Source organism: Brassica rapa, chromosome A06 (assembly GCF_000309985.2).
Source record: "Brassica rapa cultivar Chiifu-401-42 chromosome A06, CAAS_Brap_v3.01, whole genome shotgun sequence".
NCBI classification, from domain to species: domain Eukaryota; kingdom Viridiplantae; phylum Streptophyta; class Magnoliopsida; order Brassicales; family Brassicaceae; genus Brassica; species Brassica rapa.
The window spans coordinates 19,519,964-19,543,383 of NC_024800.2; the positions used below are offsets into that span (position 1 = coordinate 19,519,964).

General features: G+C 36.2%; 3 protein-coding genes across 3 annotated transcripts; 2 read left to right on the forward strand and 1 right to left on the reverse strand.

The window, feature by feature from the left end:
* Positions 1–362: 362 nt before the first annotated feature.
* Positions 363–3,526, forward strand: LOC103873888 (chromatin assembly factor 1 subunit FAS2). Its single transcript, XM_009152296.3, has 12 exons — positions 363–618; positions 793–904; positions 1,039–1,065; positions 1,174–1,246; positions 1,498–1,601; positions 1,674–1,888; positions 1,971–2,067; positions 2,164–2,236; positions 2,423–2,511; positions 2,625–2,769; positions 2,877–2,977; positions 3,047–3,526. Exons 1-12 carry the CDS (start codon positions 505–507, stop codon positions 3,352–3,354), a joined length of 1,458 nt encoding a protein of 485 aa, XP_009150544.1. The 5' UTR covers positions 363–504; the 3' UTR covers positions 3,355–3,526.
* A 130-nt stretch (positions 3,527–3,656) lies between these two features.
* Positions 3,657–5,910, forward strand: LOC103873889 (probable pectinesterase/pectinesterase inhibitor 64). Its single transcript, XM_009152297.3, has 2 exons — positions 3,657–5,046; positions 5,116–5,910. Exons 1-2 carry the CDS (start codon positions 3,927–3,929, stop codon positions 5,805–5,807), a joined length of 1,812 nt encoding a protein of 603 aa, XP_009150545.1. The 5' UTR covers positions 3,657–3,926; the 3' UTR covers positions 5,808–5,910.
* An 8,714-nt stretch (positions 5,911–14,624) lies between these two features.
* On the reverse strand, positions 14,625–21,628 carry LOC103873891 (U-box domain-containing protein 27). Its single transcript, XM_033272307.1, has one exon. It carries the CDS (start codon positions 16,102–16,104, stop codon positions 14,845–14,847), a length of 1,260 nt encoding a protein of 419 aa, XP_033128198.1. The 5' UTR covers positions 16,105–21,628; the 3' UTR covers positions 14,625–14,844.
* Positions 21,629–23,420: the final 1,792 nt, after the last annotated feature.

Here is a 23,420-nt window from a genome sequence, read left to right on the forward strand (position 1 = left end):
TAGCTTTTGCTTTATCGAGATGCATTATATGTTAAAGACATTTGAAATGGCGATAAGGTTTATAAAAGGGAAAGGCAACGTCGTGTTGTTATTATGCAAATATATATAAAAGCAGAACCATTATGGACCTCAAAACTGCTACTACTTTTGAGACGACGTCGATTGATCCGCGAATTAAAAGCAAAAGACGTATTGACTTTTCTTTGAGTTTTACGTGGACGGACACGACACTTTCATAATGCATTATGTAGGTCAGCGAGAGACTGACTACAGTAGTCCCTCTAACTCTAATCATTGAACTCGACCGGTCAGGATTAACCGGGTTTTTAGTCGGTGGGACAAAATAGTCATTTAACACGTAGAATATATTTCCCGCCAAAAAGACGCGCCAGAGTGGGAGTCCATTTTAGTACACTCTCTTTCTTCTTCCATAAACCCTAATTTTCTCGAGAAAACAAATCCGCCACGAATCTGGGCAATTGGGCATTCTCCGTTACCAGCAAGATGAAGGGAGGAACCATACAGATCAGCTGGCACGACGGGAAGCCTGTGCTCACCCTTGATTTTCACCCGGTTTCCGGTTTACTCGCCACCGCCGGAGCCGATTACGATATCAAGGTAATGCAATCAATTCGATTTTCTCCAATTGGGGATCTGGGTTCCGCTTGATTGTTCGAAAGTCGCAAGCTTTTTGAGCGTGTGAGCTTCTAATTGGGTTGATGGATTTTTAGAGAATCAGAGGAATGTTATTGATTGTTGCCTAAATTTTTTAATTAAAAAAAAAAAATCCAGCTGTGGTTAATAAACTCTGGTCAAGCGGAGAAGAAGCTTCCCAGTGTATCTTACCAGAGCAGCCTTACTTACCATGGATGTGCTGTCAATACCATTCGTTTCTCTCCCTCTGGTTAGTACTTTTTGTTTCTTAGATAATGGTAATAATCAAACAACTGCATCAAGCGGCTTTGTGTTATCACAGATGCTCTTGAGCTGTAATCATGTTCTATTTAGTGGTGACAGTTGTTTTATGATGATTTGCAGGGGAACTGCTTGCCTCTGGAGCTGACGGTACGACTGATTACACAGTTGGTCGCTAAAATACAAGTGTTGTTTTGCACATTTTGAATGCTTAGTGTAACTAATTGCGTAGTTCTGTTTTTTTTTGTTATAATGCAGGAGGCGAGCTTATCATATGGAAGTTGCATCCTAGTGAAACCAATCAGTCCTGGAAAGTTCACAAGTCTTTATCGTGAGTCTTTTCATCTGAATAATAAGCTACACTGTCATGCTTTTGTAAGAACCATCTTCAGTATTGTTGCTATCAAGAAAGGAGAGTGCTTCTATAGGCTAGTAACATAGTGGAAAACTTATGAAAATTTCCATGGGCTTATTCGAATGTAGACTAGTCACATCGCATGGTGGAAAGCATAAGGTGTTAGACTGAGCAGAGGAATGTAGGCAAATAGAACTATTTTGACTTTTGTTGTACTACCCTGCTAGATTCCATCGAAAGGATGTCCTGGATCTTCAGTGGTCTCCTGATGATGCTTTTCTGATTTCTGGCTCAGTGGATAACTCTTGCATTATATGGGACGTTAACAAAGGTGAGAACAAGTAAAATAATAGATAAACCATTTTTCATGCTGCTTCTTAGATTTTTCCTATTTTGCTACAAGGTTCTGTCCATCAGATACTGGACGCCCATTGTCATTATGTTCAAGGTGTTGCCTGGGACCCCTTGTCAAAGTACGTAGCCTCTCTTAGCTCGGACAGAACATGCCGGATATATGTCAATAAGCCTCAAGCAAAGAGTAAAAGTGGTGAAAAAATGAATTATGTTTGTCAGCATGTTATCACGAAAACAGATCAGCAACGAGGAGATGACACTAAGGTAAGAGAGAGAGAGAAGAATTTCTTCATGATTAGTTGCGAATATACAGTATGCCTGATTTCACAATGATTATCATACGCAGACGGTGAAAACCCATCTCTTTCATGACGAGACGTTGCCTTCTTTCTTCCGAAGATTGTCATGGTCACCTGATGGCTCCTTTTTACTCATTCCATCAGGTAATTATCATCCCTTAAAAACATTCCTCCTTAGATCATCGCATAGCTTATCCGGATATTAACTGTGTTTCTGTCATCAATGTATTTCATTTGCAGGCTCTTTCAAGCTTTCACCTACATCCGAAGCTGTAAATGCTACTTATGTCTTTTCTAGGAAGGACCTTTCAAGGTAAGATTACCGCACCTTACCATCTCTTGTTTGTTGTGGAACATATTGTAAGCGTCTAAATTTCTTTTTTCTTAAAGCTGGGCCAAGTGAACTCAATTGCTTGAGCTTATGTATGATATAGTTAGAAAGCAATACAAAGTCTCACACACGCTCATTTCGTTTTTTTTTTCCTTTTCCTGCGAGCAGACCTGCACTGCAGCTTCCAGGTGCTAATAAACCGGTTGTAGTGGTTCGGTTTTGCCCTGTTGTATTCAAACTCCGGGGTTCAAGTTCTGGTACATGCTATGTTTTCTTATAATACTAGTTTCAGCTTCTTTTAAGATAGAAAATCAAGGCCTTCGAGATGCAAGTCTTTTCCTTACATATTCTCATTTTGGTGATCATGCAGAAGAAGGTGGTTTCTTCAAGCTTCCTTACCGTATTGTATTTGCCATTGCAACATTAAATTCGGTGTACATATATGACACGGAGTGTGTCGCTCCAGTTGCAGTCTTGGCAGGTCTCCACTACGCTGCTATAACTGATATAACATGGTAATATGAATATCTTCGTTATTCTAGATCTCTGAATAGTCCTTCCTTCTCAAGAAATTTATGGTTTTCAAATGTAAGCAATGATCAAATATTTTTGTTCTAAATAGGTCACCAACTGCTTCGTACTTAGCGCTGTCCTCACAAGACGGTTATTGCACACTTGTTGAATTTGAAGATAACGAACTTGGAGAGCCTGTCTCCATCTCAGGTTTGCCCTTAGGACTCTTAACTCTCTTCTACGTTCCAGAACTGGACTAACCCATTAATTCAATTGCAGTCGGGAAGAAACTGGTGGATGGCGAAGAGAAAAAGCATGTTCTAGAGAAAACCGATGAGCTCATGACCGAAACAGTACCAGACGAGAGAAGTAAACAGGCTGAACCAAATCAAGACGAAGAGAAACAAAAGCCACTGCAAAGCAAAGCTACCGGTGAGGAGAAGAAACAGATTATGCAGACATCCGATGAATTGATGACGGAAACAAAACCAAATGGAGAGAAACAGCCATTGCAGAGCAAAGTTAACACACCCGTCTCAAGTAAACCGGCGAGGAGACGCATCACACCGATGGCTATTGACCCCTAACTATTGATGCACTTACACTACTCTTTGTTTCCATATGTTTTTTACTGTTACTATTATATCGCTCAGTTTCATAAGTCCGTTGGCTCGCGTTTTCTTCTAAGCATTCTAAGAGCTAAACATGTGGTTTTGGTTTTTGAAATCAAAAGAGAGGAAGAGCATTGTTGAAACGTAATAGGCATCAAATCTTAGAGGCCCAAAGTTTATATAGCTTTCTCATAAATCCTTTGTCTAGAGCCATATTAATGGGCTTTAGCTCGTTTCAATCCGGCCCGTTTAAACTAAATATGCTAAATTTTGAATCGACGAAAAAAATAACTGACCAGTAAAAAAAAAAACTTAATTTACCCTAATTCTAGTTGCTAAACCCCATTCTTCCTAACAGCCGTAAAAAAAGGAAAAGTTAAAAGAGGTAAGAAACAAAACCCAGAAATTTCTGACATCTTTAATTGCCATCCCTCCCCCTAAATCTCATCCTCTGTATCTCTCCCTCACTCAGATTTCAATTATTCAATTGATCTTTTGATCAATATCTCTGTACATATACCTATATATATAATAAATATCTCTCTCTAATGGATTCTCCGAAACTCCCGCGCTCTCTCTCCACCTCTTCCTCCACTCCATTCGCTTCCTCCGCCTTTAAACCCCACCGGAAAAACACCCCCTCTCGCAACTTAATCCTCATCATCATCGCCGTTTCCGCCATCCTCCTCCTCCTCCTTACCCTCATCATCTACTCCACCGTCTCCAAATCCTCCCACAACGCACCGCAAAAACCCCCTTCCTCCGCCGCTCCTCCTCCTCCCAAGACTCCTTCCCCTCCTTCCCCTCCTCCAATCGCTCAGATCCGCCTCGCATGCAACGCGACGCGTTTCCCGGACCACTGCTTCTCCTCCCTCTCTAAACCGGGCCTGGTCCCTCCCGATCCCAAACCGGTTCAGATCATCCACTCCGCGATCTCCCTCTCCTTCGAGAGTCTCAAGTCCGGCCAATCGCAGATCAAATCTATCCTGGACTCATCCGCCGGGAACAAAAACCGCACGAACATCGCCACCATCTGCCTCGAGATCCTCTCCTACTCCCAGCATCGCACCGAATCAACATCCGTCGCCGTCGAGAGCGGCGGCGGAGGGATCAAAGACGGCCGCGCGTGGATGAGCGCAGCTCTCGCGTACCAGTACGACTGCTGGTCGGGGCTCAAAACCGTCAACGACACGAAGCAAGTCGTCGACACCATCACCTTCCTCGGCGATCTCGTGAAGCTCACTGGCACAGCGCTGGGCATGATGGTGTCCTTCGATAGTTTCGGAGACGACGTCGCTTCGTGGATCCCCCCAGCTACGGAACGTGACGGGTTCTGGGAGAAGACTAAACCGGGTTCCGGTACGGTTAAGGATGCTAGTTTGGGTTTTCCGTCCGGTTTGAAGGAAGACGTGACGGTGTGTAAAGACGGAGGAGGGAAAGGGTGCGGTTACAAGACTGTGCAGGAAGCGGTTGACGCAGCGCCGGCAACTAACGGGACCGTTAAGTTTGTGATACGGATTAAGGAAGGCGTGTATGAGGAAACGGTTAGGGTTCCGTTTGAGAAAAAGAACGTCGTGTTCATCGGTGACGGTATGGGTAAAACGGTAATTACGGGTTCGTTGAATGTAGGTCAACCAGGGATGACAACGTTCAACTCCGCAACTGTCGGTGAGTTAATGTTAACGTTACAATGTTACAAGTGTTTTTGTCTTGTTGAATCATTTATTGTTTGTGTAGGAATTCTCGGTGATGGGTTCATGGCACGTGACTTAACCATAGAGAACACGGCGGGATCAGACGCGCACCAAGCGGTTGCGTTTAGGTCAGACAGCGACTACTCAATACTCGAAAACTGCGAGTTTCTTGGGAACCAAGACACAGTTTACTCTCACTCTCTTCGTCAATTCTACAAACAATGTCGGATCGTAGGCAACGTGGACTTCATATTCGGTAACTCAGCTGCTGTATTCCAAGATTGCAGTATCCTAATCGCTTCAAAAAATTCGAAACTAGACCAAGGAGGCGGCGCAAACAACGCTATCACAGCACACGGGAGGATCGATGCGGCGCAGTCCACAGGGTTCGTGTTCTTGAACTGTTCGATTAACGGAACAGAGGAGTACATGAAGGAGTTTCTAGCTAACCCCAAGGGGCATACGAACTATTTGGGAAGACCGTGGAAGGAGTTTTCGAGGACTGTGTTTGTAAACTGTAATCTTGAGTCTTTGGTTAGTCCTGATGGATGGATGCCTTGGGATGGGGATTTCGCGTTGAAGACGTTGTATTACGGTGAGTATAAGAATACGGGTCCTGGTTCAGTTAGGTCGAAGAGGGTTCCTTGGAGTAGTGAGATACCTGAAAAGCATGTTGATGTTTACTCGGTGGCTAGTTTTATTCAAGCTGATGCGTGGGCTTCAGAGTCTGCTTGATGTTGTAAAGGAGAGTTGAGTGTTTAGGATTTTGAAAAGAGGAGAGATGTCGTTGTAAAGTGTTAAACATTTCAAGCGTATATAACATATCATATTTTTCTGAGTGGTTGAAGACGATAACCTTATAATATAGATGCAATAAGCACATGGGATGGGTAAAATGCTTTCAAGAAAACTTGCATAAATGTTTCAAAGGGTAAAAAGTAAGTTACTATGTTATTCTTGTGAAACATATATTGAATGGTGGTGTGATGAATAAGGTGATACACAAAGCTATGGGTTTGAAGGAGAGACAACACGGGGATGAAGAAAACAAAACATGATCTTTCTGGTGTGAGAGAGCAAAAGAGAAGTTATGTTTCATGGGTCGGAGTCAGAAGTTTTCTCCTCCTTTGGTGGTGCGTCCTGCCTCATGAGACGGGATCTTGCCCATGGGTCAAGTGGCACTCTAGGTGGCGGTCGAGTTGTTGGTGTTAAGGAAATATATTATAGAGAGAAGACCTCCTTGTAATTACTGTATTCTACATTTACCCTACTTGTATACATCTGTATAAATACTGTCGTGATCTCTAATAAATGTATTCATTCAGCCATAATACTTATATGGTATCAGAGCACGCTTCTATACCTAAAATCTAAGCCGCCATCTCTATTTTTCAAATTTTTCTGTGCTTCACCATGTCTACAAGCACCCACTCACAGGCTTCAACTCATGAGACCATCGCTGTCTCTACCACAACGAACCTTCTCCACATTAACATGACTAACGTCACAAAGCTCACCTCATCCAACTATCTCATGTGGAATCGACAGGTTCATGCTCATCTGGACGGATACGATCTGGCCGGACACATTGATGGATCGACTGCAACTCCACCTCCTCTTATTGACACTGACAATGGATCTGTACCAAATCCCGCCTATACCTTGTGGAAGCGTCAAGATCGTCTGATCTACAGCGCTTTGTTAGGAGCAATCACAACGTCTCTACAACCACTTACGTCAACTGCCAATACTGCAGCAGAGATCTGGACAACGCTCAATATGACGTATGCCAAACCGAGCAGAGCTCACATCAAGCAGCTTCGCCAACATCTCAAGAACTGGACCAAGGGCAGTAAGTCCATTAATGAGTATTTTCAGGACTTCACTACTCGACTCGATCAGTTAGCCTTACTTGGCAAACCTCTTGACCAAGAGGATCAGATCGAACACATTCTTGATGGACTCCCAGAGGACTACAAGACAGTCGCTGATCAAATTGAAGGACGTGAAGCTCCTCCTTCTCTTACTGAGATCCATGAGAAACTACTTAACCATGAGGCAAAGCTGCAACTTGTCTCCACACCGGTCTCCTCTGTTCCAGTCACCGCCAACTTCAGCAACTACCGTGGTTCTTCAAATAATCACCACAATCGCCAGAACAACACTCGCCGTAGAGGATCTGGACGTGGTCATCAAGGCAATCACCAAACCTGGCAGCAACAACAACTTGTTTCACCACAACAGCAAGGTACAGGACGTGGCTATCAGGGTCGTTGTCAAATTTGCTCTGTCTACGGACATAGTGCTCGTCGCTTCTCTCAGTTGCAGGCCTACTCTGGACATCAGACTCAAGGCGTGTCGGCTCAGCCTTGGCAGCCTCGTGCAAATGCTGCTCAAGCGACACTCTATAATGCGAACTCTTGGCTACTCGATAGTGGAGCCACGCATCATCTCACGTCTGATCTGAATAATCTTGCGCTTCATCAACCCTATCATGGAGGAGAGGAAGTAGCAATCGCTGATGGTACTGGACTGCAGATCACACATACTGGTTCTGCTTCTATTCCGACACTCTCTAAGACACTGCAACTGAAAGATATCTTATGTGTTCCGAGTGTTAACAAAAACTTGATCTCTGTTTATCGCCTATGTAATGCTAATCAAGTTTCTATTGAATTCTTTCTGGCTTCTTTTCAGGTGAAGGATCTGAGCATGGGGGTCCAGTTACTTCAAGGCAGAGCGAGGGCTGATTTGTACGAGTGGCCAATGTCCTTACCCAACCCATTGGTTTCTTATGCCTCTTACCCAGACACTAAAACTACTCTTTCTCAGTGGCATCAAAGGCTTGGCCACCCTTCATCATCTATTCTTAAATCTGTTGTTTCTCAATTTTTATTACCATGTTCTAATAACTCTTTGAGTTCTTTTCCTTGCAATGATTGTCTCCTCAATAAAACACAAAAGCTTCCTTTTCATCAAAGTACCATTGTTTCATCTCAACCTCTTGAACATCTGTTTACTGATGTTTGGCAATCTCCCATTCTTTCTACTCAAAATTATAAATACTATCTCTTGATTGTTGATCACTTCACACGTTATACGTGGATGTTCCCACTCTCAGCCAAATCCGAAGTGAAACAAATCTTCATAACCTTTAAATCCCTTGTAGAGAACCATTTCCAGACCAAAATAAGAACCCTATTTGCAGATAGCGGTGGGGAGTTTCTTGCTCTACGCCAGTTTCTTTCTTCTCAAGGGATCTCTCATCTCACAACTCCTCCTCATACCCCTAAAACACAATGGTTTAGCTGAAAGGAAACACCGTCATATAGTTGAAACCAGGCTGTCACTTCTTTCCTCGGCCAACATTCCCCTTCCATACTGGCCGCTAGCTTTTGCCACAGCTGTCTTTCTTATTAACCGTATGCCTACCCCAATCCTTTCCCATACATCGCCATACCAAAAGCTGTTCCAAACCCCACCTAACTGCCATAAACTTAAAACTTTCGGGTGTCTTTGTTTTCCTTGGTTAAGGCCCTATTCTCCCAACAAGCTTGAAAATAGGTCTGTCCCATGTCTCTTTGTTGGCTATTCTCTGACTCAAAGTGCTTATCTGTGCTTAGAACCCATCTCTGGTCGAACCTATACGTCTCGACATGTTTGGTTCAATGAGAAAGAATATCCTTTTCACAGGCTTATGAACTCTTCTTCCCCCCAAGAACCATCATCATCACCATCATCAAACTTTCCCTATACTGTTATACCCGTGTCCTCTCCACCACTCGTACAGTCACCAACGCCTGCAATGAATGACCAGACCACCGTCTTGGAACCGACACCTGTTATGCAAGCTCCGGCCCCGGTACCAGAAGCTCAGGCTCCGCCTCCAGTGCCTCAGACAGCAACATCTGCTCCTAGTTCTGTTCCACCGGTTCTGTCCACTGCTCAGCCGATTACAGAATCTTCCACTGTTGCTGCAGAAGCTTTGCCACCTGCTCCTCCCAAGCATTCGATGACAACGAGATCCCGGAATAATATCAGTAAACCTGTGACACGATACAATCTCACAGCGAGCTTGCAAACTGGTCCACACTGGATACCATCGACTTGGCAACAGGCGATGCAAAATGCACACTGGCGCAAAGCTATGAGTTCAGAATTCACCTCCACCAACGACAATTATACGTGGGATCTTGTCTCTTACTCAAAACGTATGAATGTCGTCGGTTGCCGTTGGGTGTTTACTATTAAGTATAACCCTGATGGAAGCATTGCCAAGTACAAGGCTCGTATTGTTGCAAAGGGATTTCATCAACAGGAAGGCGTTGATTACACGGATACTTTCAGTCCTGTAATTAAATCAACAACCATCAGAATTGTTCTTGGTCTAGCGGTTAACAAGGACTGGCCAGTGAGGCAAATTGATGTTAACACTGCTTTCCTTCAAGGTCATCTCAAAGAAGAGGTTTTCATGTCACAGCCACCGGGTTTTACAGATTCTGATCGTCCTACTCATGTCTGCAAACTTCGAAAGGCGATCTATGGTCTCAAACAAGCTCCCAGGGCTTGGTATTCTGAACTTCGATCCTATCTCATTTCAGTTGGCTTCAGTAACTCTTTGTCTGATACTTTGCTCTTCATCTATAAATCAGGACGAGATCTATTCTATGTGTTGGTTTATGTTGACGATATTCTGGTTACTGGCAGCAATACCACTCTCATACAGCGGGTCATTGATGATCTGGCTAACCGTTTCTCTATCAAGGACATGGGAAATCTGAGTTACTTCCTTGGTATTAACACGATAAGAACTCCAGCAGGCATGCACTTGATGCAAAGAAAGTATGTTACAGATCTTCTCACCAAAGCTAACATGCTTCATACGAAACCAGTGGCTACTCCCCTTCCTACTTCACCAAAACTCCTGCTCAACTCTGGTGAACCACTTGCAGACCCTGGAGAATATCGACGGCTTGTTGGGAGCCTTCAGTATTTGGCTCTAACTCGGCCTGATATTTCTTATGCTGTTAACAGGATATCTCAGTTTATGCATAAACCTACATCTGAGCACTGGCAAGCCGTCAAGAGGGTTTTGCGCTACCTCTCTGGAACTCTTTCTCATGGTATCTTCCTGCGCAAGCAACATACCTCTCCACTTCATGCCTATTCAGATGCTGACTGGGCCGGAGATTCAGATGACTATGTCTCCACCAATGCCTATATAATCTATCTTGGTTCTCAGCCGATTTCATGGACATCAAAGAAGCAAAAAGGAGTTGCGCGTTCGTCCACAGAAGCTGAATATCGCTCAGTAGCAAACACTGCTTCTGAATTGAGATGGGTATGTTCCTTACTGACAGACCCAGCAGCTCGCCTTGCGGCATCCAGTGAGCCCTGTAATTAAATCATTTCATCAGCCATTTTCTCAACCCAAAAAAAAACTCATCTAAAACACTTATCACGTATTTAGCAAAAAAAAAAAAAACACTTATCACGTAGAAGCAAAACCAATTCGTGAAGTTAAAACCATATTTGTAAGGAAATGAACGATAAACCCATCTCGTATGTGGACCCTTTACTTAGTAATGGGCCGCGTTTTTAAGTCTTAGCCAATAGAATAATAAAACGGCTGTATGACCCATATTCTAAACCGGTTCGATGCTAACCGATGGGGCATAAAATGATCTGATGATTAACTAGTTTTGGTAAGCAAAATGAACCGAACCGAGTCAAATCGAGCCAACCAAACCGATTCAAACCAAACCAGAGTCTGAACCGAACTGAGAAACCAACGTGTTTTTGTAATTATTTAAACTAAACATATGTAGTATACCAAGATACTAAAATCGTAAGATTAAATCCACATATTTGTTATTTTTTATTCAATGGCATATATTTTTTTAATCTAATACGTAATCATCAAAAAGATTTGATTAAGAAAAAAAAAAGAAAAAGTTTGATTTCTTATTTTCGTATATATAAAAAGTATGACAGAAATTATGAACGATTTTTTTTTTAGTTAATTTTAGTTTGATTGAGTTCTTATAAACTCTTTTGTAGCTTCTCAAAAGCTTTTGTTTCAGTTTTATATTAGATTTAGTTCACATACTTTATGTTTTAAAACATGATTTCTCTTAAAAAAAACTAATCTAATAGAAACCCAATTAAACCAAACCAAAACATAAACTGAACCGAACTATTTACGGTTCACTTCAGTTAGAAAAATGTTAGAACCAAATTAACCAAACCAAACCAAACCGATAAAATAACCAAAGTGCCCACTTACAAAGTCTATAAACTTAACTGTTGTATTTTTGTAATGACCAAAATATTTCTATAATATTATTTGAAAAATCAGTTTTCATGTGTCGTTTTCACGTTAATGATAAGAGTGGCTAATTACATAGACACTGTTTGTAATTTTAAAATTTACTTATATGTGTCATAAGAGTTTTTCTTATATTTCCTTTTTTTCTTAATAATATTCAAATTTGAATCTCGTTTTTAATATTATATCATGCACCATATAAATATAAAAATGGAAATAGCCTTAAAATTTTTAAATATTGACTATATATATTAGGCGACTTCACTAAGCAAATTTCAAAACAGATAGTCAATTTAACCCAAAAATAATCTCAAATAACATAATCATCTTATATTGCAAAACGACTTCTAATCATAATATTAACTAATCTATCTATATATATAAAAATATGTTCGCTTCCCTCCTGTGATGCCATATCATCAAGTCATGCGTTATGAGAGTGACACGTGTCCCATTTTATATTTGGGCTAAAATAAAACAAAAGGCTGTCAGAGGTAATTGAACCAAGCACCTCCAACACTGATAATTTCTCTTAGAACCACTAGACTAAAGTCACTTTTTATAAATATGTGGCTGCGAAAATACTTATTATCGTGTCGGCGGAAAGCCCATGCTTCTTCTGCTTGTGGCCAGGACCGGCACTGAACTGACGTGAAGATGAAGATCGTGAAGTTAAAAACTTTGCTCCAAACAGTTTTGCAATGTTTCCAACCTTTATAATTGGATGCATATAATATATATCAAAATACATTTGTTGTACACGCTTTTATTAGTTTTACTTTTTAAAAAAGGTATTTGCAGTTATAAATGTTTTGTGCCAGTGTAGTAATTGTTGAAAAACCTTTATACATATGTCATTTTAAAATAACACTCAACTTCTATATATATAGTCAATATACATATGCCCATGTTATATTCTAGACTAAATATTTTCTCTTTTAAAAATATAGAAAACAGTTTTTTTAGTCTACAAGCAAATGTTGTAGAGTAAGTATGCATTATACAAAATAATATATATTAAAAATCTATACGCAAAAACATAAAAGTTGATATAGATCTCTTTCTGACACATGCACACTCTACTATGAATAAGAATTAAAAAAAAAATAGTATTGTCATCAAACTTTATCACAAATCCACATTTGTACATCTATAATTATGAGTTGGACAATTAGTTAATTTGATACAATACCAAAGTAAGAATAATCGAAAGATAACTATATCACCGCATACTAATAAGTAACACATAACAGATAACCAAATTCTCGAATCTTAAAACAAATTTCAACTTGAGCATTTAGTGAATATCAAATTAACTAATATCCCGCCCGTAGGGCGGACCGACCATAATTGTTAATATGCTTCAGTCGTTTTATAAATATTCATATTAATGCATGAGAATTTTTTAAAAAATATTAATTATGTTAGCTAATGTCACTCCGTAACCATCATCATTTCAATTATTTCCGGTTGTTCTAGACATACAAAATCTCATTTGATAAAGCATAAATTAAATAAATCATCAAACCGATCATCAACATCATAAATATAATTGATATATAAAATGATCATAAAACTGATCATAGATCATCAAACTGATCAAACTGATCTAAATTCTAATACTCAAAAGCAGAAATTTAATTGAGTCAACAAAATTTTATTTTTTACAATAATTTTGTATTTAAAATTTATACATGTAACTACAAAATTCTTTAAAATATATAAACAAAAGCATAACAGTAATTATTATTATTTTTTTTTTATAAATATTTAGTTCTGTATATTTCAAAAGATTATTGGTTATATTAGTTGTACAATCTCAAACCAAAGAACCTCTCATTTTTTCCTATTTATTTTTCAAAAATACATCTATTAAATTATACACAAATTTATAGAAATATATATGTAAAAAAATCAAATTAAGTAAAATTAACAAAAATATCAAATATAGAATACAAAAATTATGATTTAGTTCAGAATTAAAATATAAAACTCAGTTGACCTAAAATAACTAAACCAATCGAACTTTGTATACCATAGTCATATGTTTAATTAAGATCATAACATAAATTTTACTTATTTTCCTTACATATGTATTATAAACCAATTTTAGTTATAAAGTAAATACTGAACAATATTATAATTTATATCATAAATATTTATCATGTCACCTAATATTTTAATATATCACCAAAAATTTATAATCATGTACAGTCGACTGGTTCAATCAAACCGTAATCGTGCTTTATTTCTTTCAAATCACGAAAGCAAAATAGTACCATCTTCTTGAATTATTTATAGACTTAATAGGTTATCAATCAAATTCAAAATGGTTTAATGGTCGACTAGCTAACTTTTCACGCATTTATAAAATCTTTGTTCACGACTTTTCCTAAGACCAAAAAGATAATAACAGAACAGAGATCCCAATTTTCATACTTCGTGGGCGGTTTGTCGTCGACTCTGGTCTCATTCGAGTTCTGAGTCAAAGGCCAGGTCTCAAAGTTGGACTAGTGGAAAGAGTTTACAATTAATCAAACTATTTTTTATTATGTATCTTTTGCCGGAATCGTATAAAAATAACAACGCTTAAATATAAGTCCAAAACGCACACCAAAGTTAGTTCCCCGCATGTAGTCAACATGGAAAAAACAATGTACATCTAAGTAGTTTACTTTTCGTATTCAATATAAGTGGTCCGGAGGCCAGCTCATTCATTCATGGGTTCCCTCGAGACCATCTCGGCCTTTAAACTTATCTACATTTTTGATTAATAGTATCATACAATTAATAGTCAAATACATATATTCGTATACTCTCTAGAAGTCTCCCTTGATAGGATGGTTAAGTAAGTCCAAGGAGATCAAGACCATGATTTTCATTGGAGATAGATAGGTCGGTTGAAAATTTAGTGAGTGTAATGGTATTCTGAGTTTTTATATATGGACTATAACGCATGAAATTATATCACAAGACGAAGGGAAAAAGTAAAAGATGATTAGGACTTGTATAGGCTTATGTCTATGTCGTCTGTGATGTATTCGAATCTTCTAAAGACGAAATTGAAATCACATGTAACATCGTTACACATTGTGGGTCGATGGGAACTATATGACGTATTCATCTTTTTGGCAAACTTGGACCTATTCCCAACAGAATATATATTAAAATTCGTATTTAGAAAAAGTAATTTCATATCAATGATACGAACAATATGATTGGAAAATGCAAGAACATAATAATTTGATTTTACTTTACATTAATAAGAGAATTATTGACTACCCATTCGATGAGCAATGAATTGAATCTTTTTTTTTTGAGTTTATATTCACTATTCAAAAATTCAAAATGTTTACAGTTTGATGCTTTTTTCCACTCTCTCCCTCAATAATGTATCCTCACAAAATCAAATTCTATGAACCCTAGTGAGTAAAACGAATTGAATTAAAACGGCATGATGTGTGTCGTTTTGGTGTCGTAAGCCGAAAGGCAAGATCTTGAATTCACCTTGAAGACCTTAAGAAGATCCGTTAACATCCGCCTCACGGCGGGAGAGCAATTGCTCTGTAACAGTAACAGAATCTTCGTAACGCCGTTAGTACTCGTAACCGCTTCAAGCGCCTTCTCTTCTTTGAAAAGATAAGAGACGCTCCAAAGCACCGTCACGGCGTGCTCCGTCGCCGCCGTCGATACTTTCATCAGCTTCTTAACCACCGTCTTCAAACACTCTCCGTCTCCGCCGCAGATTTCCGATCTGCCTTCCTTTGTGGATGCTAAACTCTCGAGAAGCTTCAAAGATTTCTCCGTCACCGAAACGCTCGACGTCGTTGGATCCGTTAACAGCTTCGTGAGATCCTTGATGAGCTTCTCTCGGATTAGATTCAGCTTCACGCGTCTCGGCGAGCTGATCGCGATCAAGCATGATAACGTTGCTTCGATTAAGCTCGAATCGGAGTCTCTGCTAATTGATTTCATTAGCTCGACTACTAAACCGTCTCTCTCAGCGATTAACACCTTTGACTCGGAGTCGACCGCGATGAATTCAAGTAAACCGGCGCAATCAATCTTCAATTCAACATTCCCGGTTTTGAAAAAATAGACGATCGTCGATAACCGATCTCGACCGTTATTTAAAACCAGATTCGAAAACCGTCGCCGATCAGAGATTTTGGATCGAATCATGCTCAGAATCTTCACCGCCTCTTGAACAATGAGCAATTTAGCAGCGGAGGTGGTTTTGAAATCTACCTGGCTCATGAGATCCACGAGAAGTCTCACGAAATCATCTTTCCCGGCGAGGAACCCTCTGTTATCGTCGGACTCTCTAGCGAACCGGAGAATCTTCGCCAAAACCTCGCGGTCAAACCTCTCTTCCTTCTCCACCTTCACTCTATCGATCGCATCGGCGATCTCGTCTCTCGTCGGAGCAGCTAACTCCGACGGTTCGACACTAGCGCGCCGGCGAACAGAGTCTGACCAAATCTCAATGAGACGCTGAAGAGTCCGGTTAGGTATGAAATCCTTGTTCTGAAGAATCTGCATCGTCGCCGGACACGTGTTGTTCCCGCCGTCGAGCCACCGTTGGATGCTAGCGCGGTCGTAGGTCACGCCGGTGCAAAGACTCACCGGAGATTTCATGACGTCTAAGGATATAGGACATCGGAAGAAGCTTGGTACGGTGATGTATAGATCGTCTTTCCTCATTTTTTTTTTTTGTTGATTTTCCGTTTTGCTCCAGATAAAGCGTGTGGGATTCCGTCAGAGAGAGAGAGAGAGAGAAGAACTGTGTTTATGTTTGAGAGAGAGAGTGCGTGGGGTTTGGTTTAAAAGATGAAAGAGAAAAAGAGTCAAACTTTGCTGACGTCAACTTTTCCTTTTTTGACGGGCGTGTTTATATTTAAATATCTTTTTACAATATTATAATGAATAAATCGTATAGCTTTTCCTTTAAACGTACATCGAATAATTTTTCTCTCTTTATGCTATTATAAAAAAACTATACTACAAAATTAGAATATAATTTTAGCGCACTCTAAAGTTGAAAATATATATTCTTATTCAGGAAATATATTAACTAAAGTCATAATTAAGCATGATTTATTATAAATGTAGAAAATTCGTTTTATTTATCGTCTAGTGTTGGTCGTTGGTCAAAAGAATTCTTTCGGCGCGTTATACTGGTTACATTACAGCTATTAATCTGAGTTTAAAAATATAACGTGTTGGAAATGGACGGTGAGGATTTGCGGATAGTGGATGTAGATATAGGCCGAGTTGTGGGGTCCACCCTCAATCGGTTCATCACTGGGTCAACTTTACGAGCGCACCGAGTTTGGGGTTGTGAGATTTCACGTTTGAGATTTATTGAAACGCGGAAGCTTTTTTTTTATTAGCTTTGACAACCCTACACTTTATAACTTTCTATAAGTTCTCCTCTATCTCTTATTTCTTAATTTTCCGTCCACATTTCACATGTAAAATTTTATAAGATCTAGACATGGTTACATAAATTAGAGGAATATGTGCTCAAACATGCTCTTAGATTTATTTCACCCTTGTTGCCAAGAAAAAGGTTCTGCTAGAGTTATCATGGCTATAAGCTCTTTAATAAAAAAAATCAAACACACATTATGTGGTAACACTAATATTTGAATTACAAATCAACAGTTTTGTGATTATATCGTAGTTTAGAAACTCTCGACATATAAGCAACTGATATATAGTAGTAGCAAACGAATGTTTTATCATATAAAAGAAAAGAGCAAACTATTTTTCATTTCGCGCTAGATATTAATTGATATCATGTGTGTACACTTATGTAAACTTTTGAAAATCTAGGCATAACTCAATAATATCTAATAAGAAACGAAAAAAGAGAGTACACAAAAGAAGAAAAAAGAATAATTTGGCAACACTTTGTTCAATTGACCGGACAGATTCTATGGGCTATATTGCATCTTTTGTTGCTCCTCCACTTCTGTGTTGTTTTATGTCCGCAACTAGCAACACATGATGTGGACTCTTTATTCGCAAGAACCCCCTTCGATACCAAGTTTTAGACTTGTCTACTTATGTTCATTACAAGTTCACATTCTATTAGTTAACGGTTTACCTTTTATGGTTCAATATCATAATGTGTAATCAACTCTAATTAATTCAAGCTTAATAATATAATATATTTATAGCCAAACAGTTTGTGTGAAACTCCACAAAGTCATTTCTTAGAAGCAAGAGAATACTATGTAATTTTGATAAATTAAAGTAATTGACATCTTATAAATGACTATAAATGTTAACCGTAAACTCTTAAACAATTTTTCGACAAAATGTATTATTTTGGACTATTAAGCCGTAGTGAAGTTTTGATAAATCAATTACTATTCAAATTTTTAGTAAAAATATTTTTTTGTTAATGATCAGTAAACTAAAACTATTTTCAAAATATATGTGAAATATTATTTTTTCAAATTTTAAACTTTGAGATTTATTTTGGATACAAAAAATATAATTTAGTATAAATAAGAAAAACGGAATGAAGGTAATAGAGAAATATAATAAAGAAAAATGAGGGGCAAGATTGTTATTTTTAATCTTGGGATTATATGTTCGGTTCCGGGAGGAATACATTTTATGATACAAAGTGAATTAGCCAAAAAGTGTACCATACTGCCTGACCCAAATTTAAAATGTTTTTTAACTAATGTGAGGGGATGGACCAGTCATTTATTACGGTTCACCATGTAAATTATTTGGACCGAAATTTATACTGGCTAAATAATAATAATTTAGTTCCTAGACTAAACTAGTTAAATAGTGATAATTAATTACCATGAGAAATCAAATCCAAGCAAGAAAATTACCCGTAGACTATCACCAGTTCATTGTTTTTTCGTGTTTCTTATATTTGTGTAAAGTAACATATATTACAAATCTAACCCCAACTCGTGTATCATGCAAGATATTTCTAAGCCAAAAATTATCAATATACAAAACCAAATTTACAACATGACCATTAACACTAAACAACTAACGTGCATTGAACCGTGCAGATTCTTAAAATTAAACTCATAAAGTAGTTGCTTGCATTACAAAGAAAAACCCTAATTGTCTGCACGTGAGAGGCTGCGTGCTGTGGCAGTTTCAAACGCTAACGTCCCGCACGTTTAAGTTTCTTTTTCTGGTTTGCATGAATGTCACACACCAAACAAGAAACAATGGAAGTTTTTCGAAAACTGAAATTCTAATTAATTATTGACAACCATATGGTATTGACCCCACGCTTACCCTCTGACCATCTTTTTAATATTCTAATGATCTGATCTATCTTCTCAAATATTTTGCGATTTCAGGATTCAAATTGTAATGATTAATTATAATTAATCATGATACTTTTAACTTTTAAGTCAAAGCTCACGGCCATAATGTTCGTATTCGTATATATACATTTCGTTCGCAGTGTTTGTAGTCCTCGTCGCCATATTTTTAGTTATAACTATATTATATGATTTCGTGCTATTTTAACTGTGGCAAGTTTCTTAAAACTAACTGATGATTCCACGTAAGAAAAATTATTAAGTAAAAAGGTAAAATATTTACTCTTGATTTTTAATTACTTATTATTCGCCTAGCTAAGTAAGTGATGGCTTTTAGTCAAAAAAGCTTTTCTCTCTCAACTTTGTTCCCTCTCTAAAATCTTACACAGAGGAGAGAGAAAGTTTTGTTTGTTGGTCGCCGGATCTGTTTCCGGTTTAGTTTCCTGTTCATCGGATTTTGTTTTTGGGAAGAAGAGGCTTCTACAGTTTTTCTTCGCCGGCTTTCGTGATGGTTGGAGCTTCATGTCGTGATGTGAAGTTCTTGGGGTATGCGTTGTGGTTTTGGCTTCGAATCCTCTTGGCGGTGTGATTTTACCACCGAATCTCCTTTACCTTCAATATAATTGTTGGAGGTGGATTTTCGGCGGTTGTAATTGAGGATCCGGTGGATTCTGGTGGCGAGTGTTTTGTTTCGTCTGGTGGTGTGTTAAGTCGGAGAAAATGATGGAGAATGGTGTTCCTGGTGTGACGCCGTTGTGGGTTGGTGGTTCCGAGGCTCCGGCGTTGAATCTCGAGATGATGGAAGTGGTGGTGGTGAAACGACGCGTGGGTCACGACGTTGTGATCGGGTGACACGTGGGCATCCTTACGTTCTTGCGGGACGCATGGCAGTTTAGTGAGTTGGGCTTAAGGCCTATTTCGTTTAGTCTCTTTGTGTTCGGATTTTTTGGATTATGTATGTGGGCTTGCCTTTTGGGCATTTGGGCTTAGTTCTTTAATAAAAACTTTTAGATGGCAAAAAAAAAAAAAAAGGGCTTTTAGTCATTAAATCTACTCTAAAGAAAATGAAATAAACGGATTTATGATAAAAGAAAATTAATCAAAGAAATAACTAGTAGTGGTAATACAAAATGGTTGGTTTCATTGTACACATGGTCGTACCTGAGTACAGGAGAAACAAACATAAGTTTGGGGATTGAAATATTATATAACTATTAGGGATATAAACAGAAATAAGTTAATAGTTCGGTTGGTAATGCCTTTATTTGAATTAGACAAAGGCACACATTTCAATTTCTTTCCATAACGTTTTTAATTTTTATGGTTTTAGAGACCAAACAAATAATTGAGTTTCAGGACCTAATATTCTGAGACCTGGCCCTCATTGTATCCTAGTTTCAATCTTTTGGTATAAAAATTCTTTAAATCAATACTATTAAAACAGTAACATGACCAATTGATAAAAAGTTATGTCTAGTTTATTGTTTTCCTATGCAATATATTCAAAAATTAAACAATATATTTTATAACTGCTTACCTTTATTCCTATATTCTAGGATTCATAACTACCATGTTTACCAGAATGTACAAATAAACAATTGATATACGTTTGATTCAAATCTGCATAATAACTACATCATTTTTTTGAAAACATTTACACATTTTGTTACAAACAATATATGTTATAACCAACAAATAATACTTTACTTATACATTATACATAAGTTAATCCAGTGAATTAATACCCATCTTTATTCTTATGATTATGACTACTAATATTTAAAATCTAAGTTTATGCTTTATATTTACTAACCTGCCCTTTTAATAAAATATATAATATAGTAGTATAATATTATTTACCATTGAAATAGTTAATATAAAAATATTTTTTTATTTACCAAATACAATTAGAATTTTATTTCATTTTCATGAAATGCAAATTATTTGACTAATTTATCTACCAAATTAGGATTTCACCTTTAAATAAACAAATTATAATTATCATGAAATTAAAATAAATTTAAATTAAAAAATAAAAGATCATTAGATTTATCTAGGTTTTTTCGGGTTGGGCTTTTAACCGGATTTATGGAGTTTTTAAATAGAAATTTTATAATTTAATCCAAAATCTGAGCTGGATTATATGCAGATCACTCGATTTACCATTTTTATCGTCGATTCAGATCAAATATGAAAATATCGCGAAAAGATCTAAAATTATATTATAAATTAAATTTAGCAAAATTTAGATAAATACAATATATTAATACTTTTGAGTATATAGGTTGGATTTAATCGGATTCGGGACCCATACTTACGGGTAGACTCCACATTGGTTTCCGAGTATGAATATTAATTATATTAATAATTCAAAATGCTAAAAATGTAAAATATCATGATTTTATTAAAACCAAATTACATATTTCATCATCAAAATTATTCCTGTCAAAATGTCAAAATATTATAATCTGCACAATTATAATACTTTTTTGTAGCATTTAAATATAAATAATAATAAAAAATATAAATATATATCAAATAAATTTGATTTGTTTTGGAAATAAATCCACACTTTAAAAGCGCACGGGCATACGGGCATATGATTACAAAAAAACGGGCATACATGCATATTATTACAAAGAACCGAGTGTATGTCGGGTCAATTTTTTAAATTTCTATTATTTTATAAAATAGACTTTGATCAAGATTTATACACATATATGATTACAAAGAAAAACATAAATATGATTTCAAAGAAAAACATAAATATGAAATTAAATTTCTAAATATATATACCCGCCCTTTGAGGGCGGGTCCGAATCTAGTCTTATATATTAAAATAGAAGTCACAACCTTGATTCATGTGTGATTTTTTTTAAAAATGGACCTAATGGACCTATTCTTAGAAATTCATACTATATTTTAATTCAGACTAATAATAAATATAATTTTTAAAATATTTTAATCATAGTATCTTTTGATATCTTTTCATTTTAAATATAAATATATTTATTTTAAAATTCTAATAAATCTGTTTAAAAAGATTTTTACAAGATCTTCATTTTTGAAATTATATTTAAATATTTTCACTAATTTCGAAATTAGTTTAAAATATTATTATACATTAATATATTCAGTTATATAAAATGAAAAATAAAAAAATCTATAATATTTTAGTTATTATATAATCATAATCAATCATATTAAATTAAAATTATTATATTGAGCTAAATATAATAAAATTGTATTAAATTTATATATTTATATATTTTATTTTCGTAATTATAAAATATTTATGTTTAAAAATAAAATCTAATATGTTGGTAAAGTGGGTTAACATTATCAAACTATATAATACATGTATAAAAATTTAACATGTATTTCTTTAAAGTTAATAATATAAAATCTTTGTAACTACTTTAATCATAATATATTTTCATTTTAAATATAATATATATTTATATATTATATTTTAAAAATTCTAATAAATTTGTGTAATATTTAAACAGTAACTTAATGTATTTTAAGTTATCGTTTAGAAATGAAAATAAATAAATTATATCATATTTTATCTCTTTTTATAGTCATGATCATGTTAAAATATAATTATTATACTAAAATAAATATGATAAAATTATATTCAATTGATAAATTTATAAATTTTATTTTCATAAATATAAACTAATTATTTAAAATATAATATGATGATAGAACGACTTAAAATTAACAAACTATATAATATATGTCTAAAAATTAACATATCTTACACTTTTATATATACAATAATAAATTATCTAAAATTAATAAGCATAAAAATATTGGTAAAAAGAAATCCAGTTTTGAAATACGGGTCAGAATTTAGCATAAATTAAATACAAATTTTTTTAAATATATTTTATCATGAATATATTAATTTGCTTAATAACTAAATGCAAATAAAATACGATAAATATATAATAAGAAGTGACAAATACATAAGGTTTAAACAATTAATTAATTATAACATGTAGATTATAAAATTATTATATTTGAAATAGTTATATAAATATTTAAGTATATGATTAACATTAAAAATATATATCACTTATGTTCTAAAATAATAATTTATGTATAAAAAAGTGAAAACAAACACCCGTACGGTTGCACGGATCAAAATCTAGTTAGAAATGTTAAATGCCAACTCTGGATATTAGAGTTGGATATTAGATCATGGATCGAGTTCCTGAAAATTCACACTATCTAAAATACTTGTGGTTAACAACAATACTTTCTTTCAAAACAAGTTTAATAAAAATAAAAAAGCAAACAATGAAATCTATGGGCTTCAATATTTGTTTTCCAATGGGCTTTAGCCTATAGTAGCCGAAACCTGGATGTCTACCCTTAGTCAGGAATTAGGAAAGCATATCTATCCTTGTTTCTTTTTGACAGCAAACATTTATCATAGATTAATTACACACACACATATATCTATCTATATATATATAAATATGTTCGCCTCCCTCCTGTGATGCCACGTCATCAAGTCGTGCGTTATGGAGTGACACATGTCCTTTTTTATATTTGGAGTCAAAATAAAACAAAAAACTGTCAAGAGTAATTGAACCCAGCACCTCAAACACTGGTAATTTCTCTTAGAACCACTAGGCTAAAGTCACTTTTTATAAATATGTGGCCGCGAAAATACTTATTATCGTGTTGGCTGGA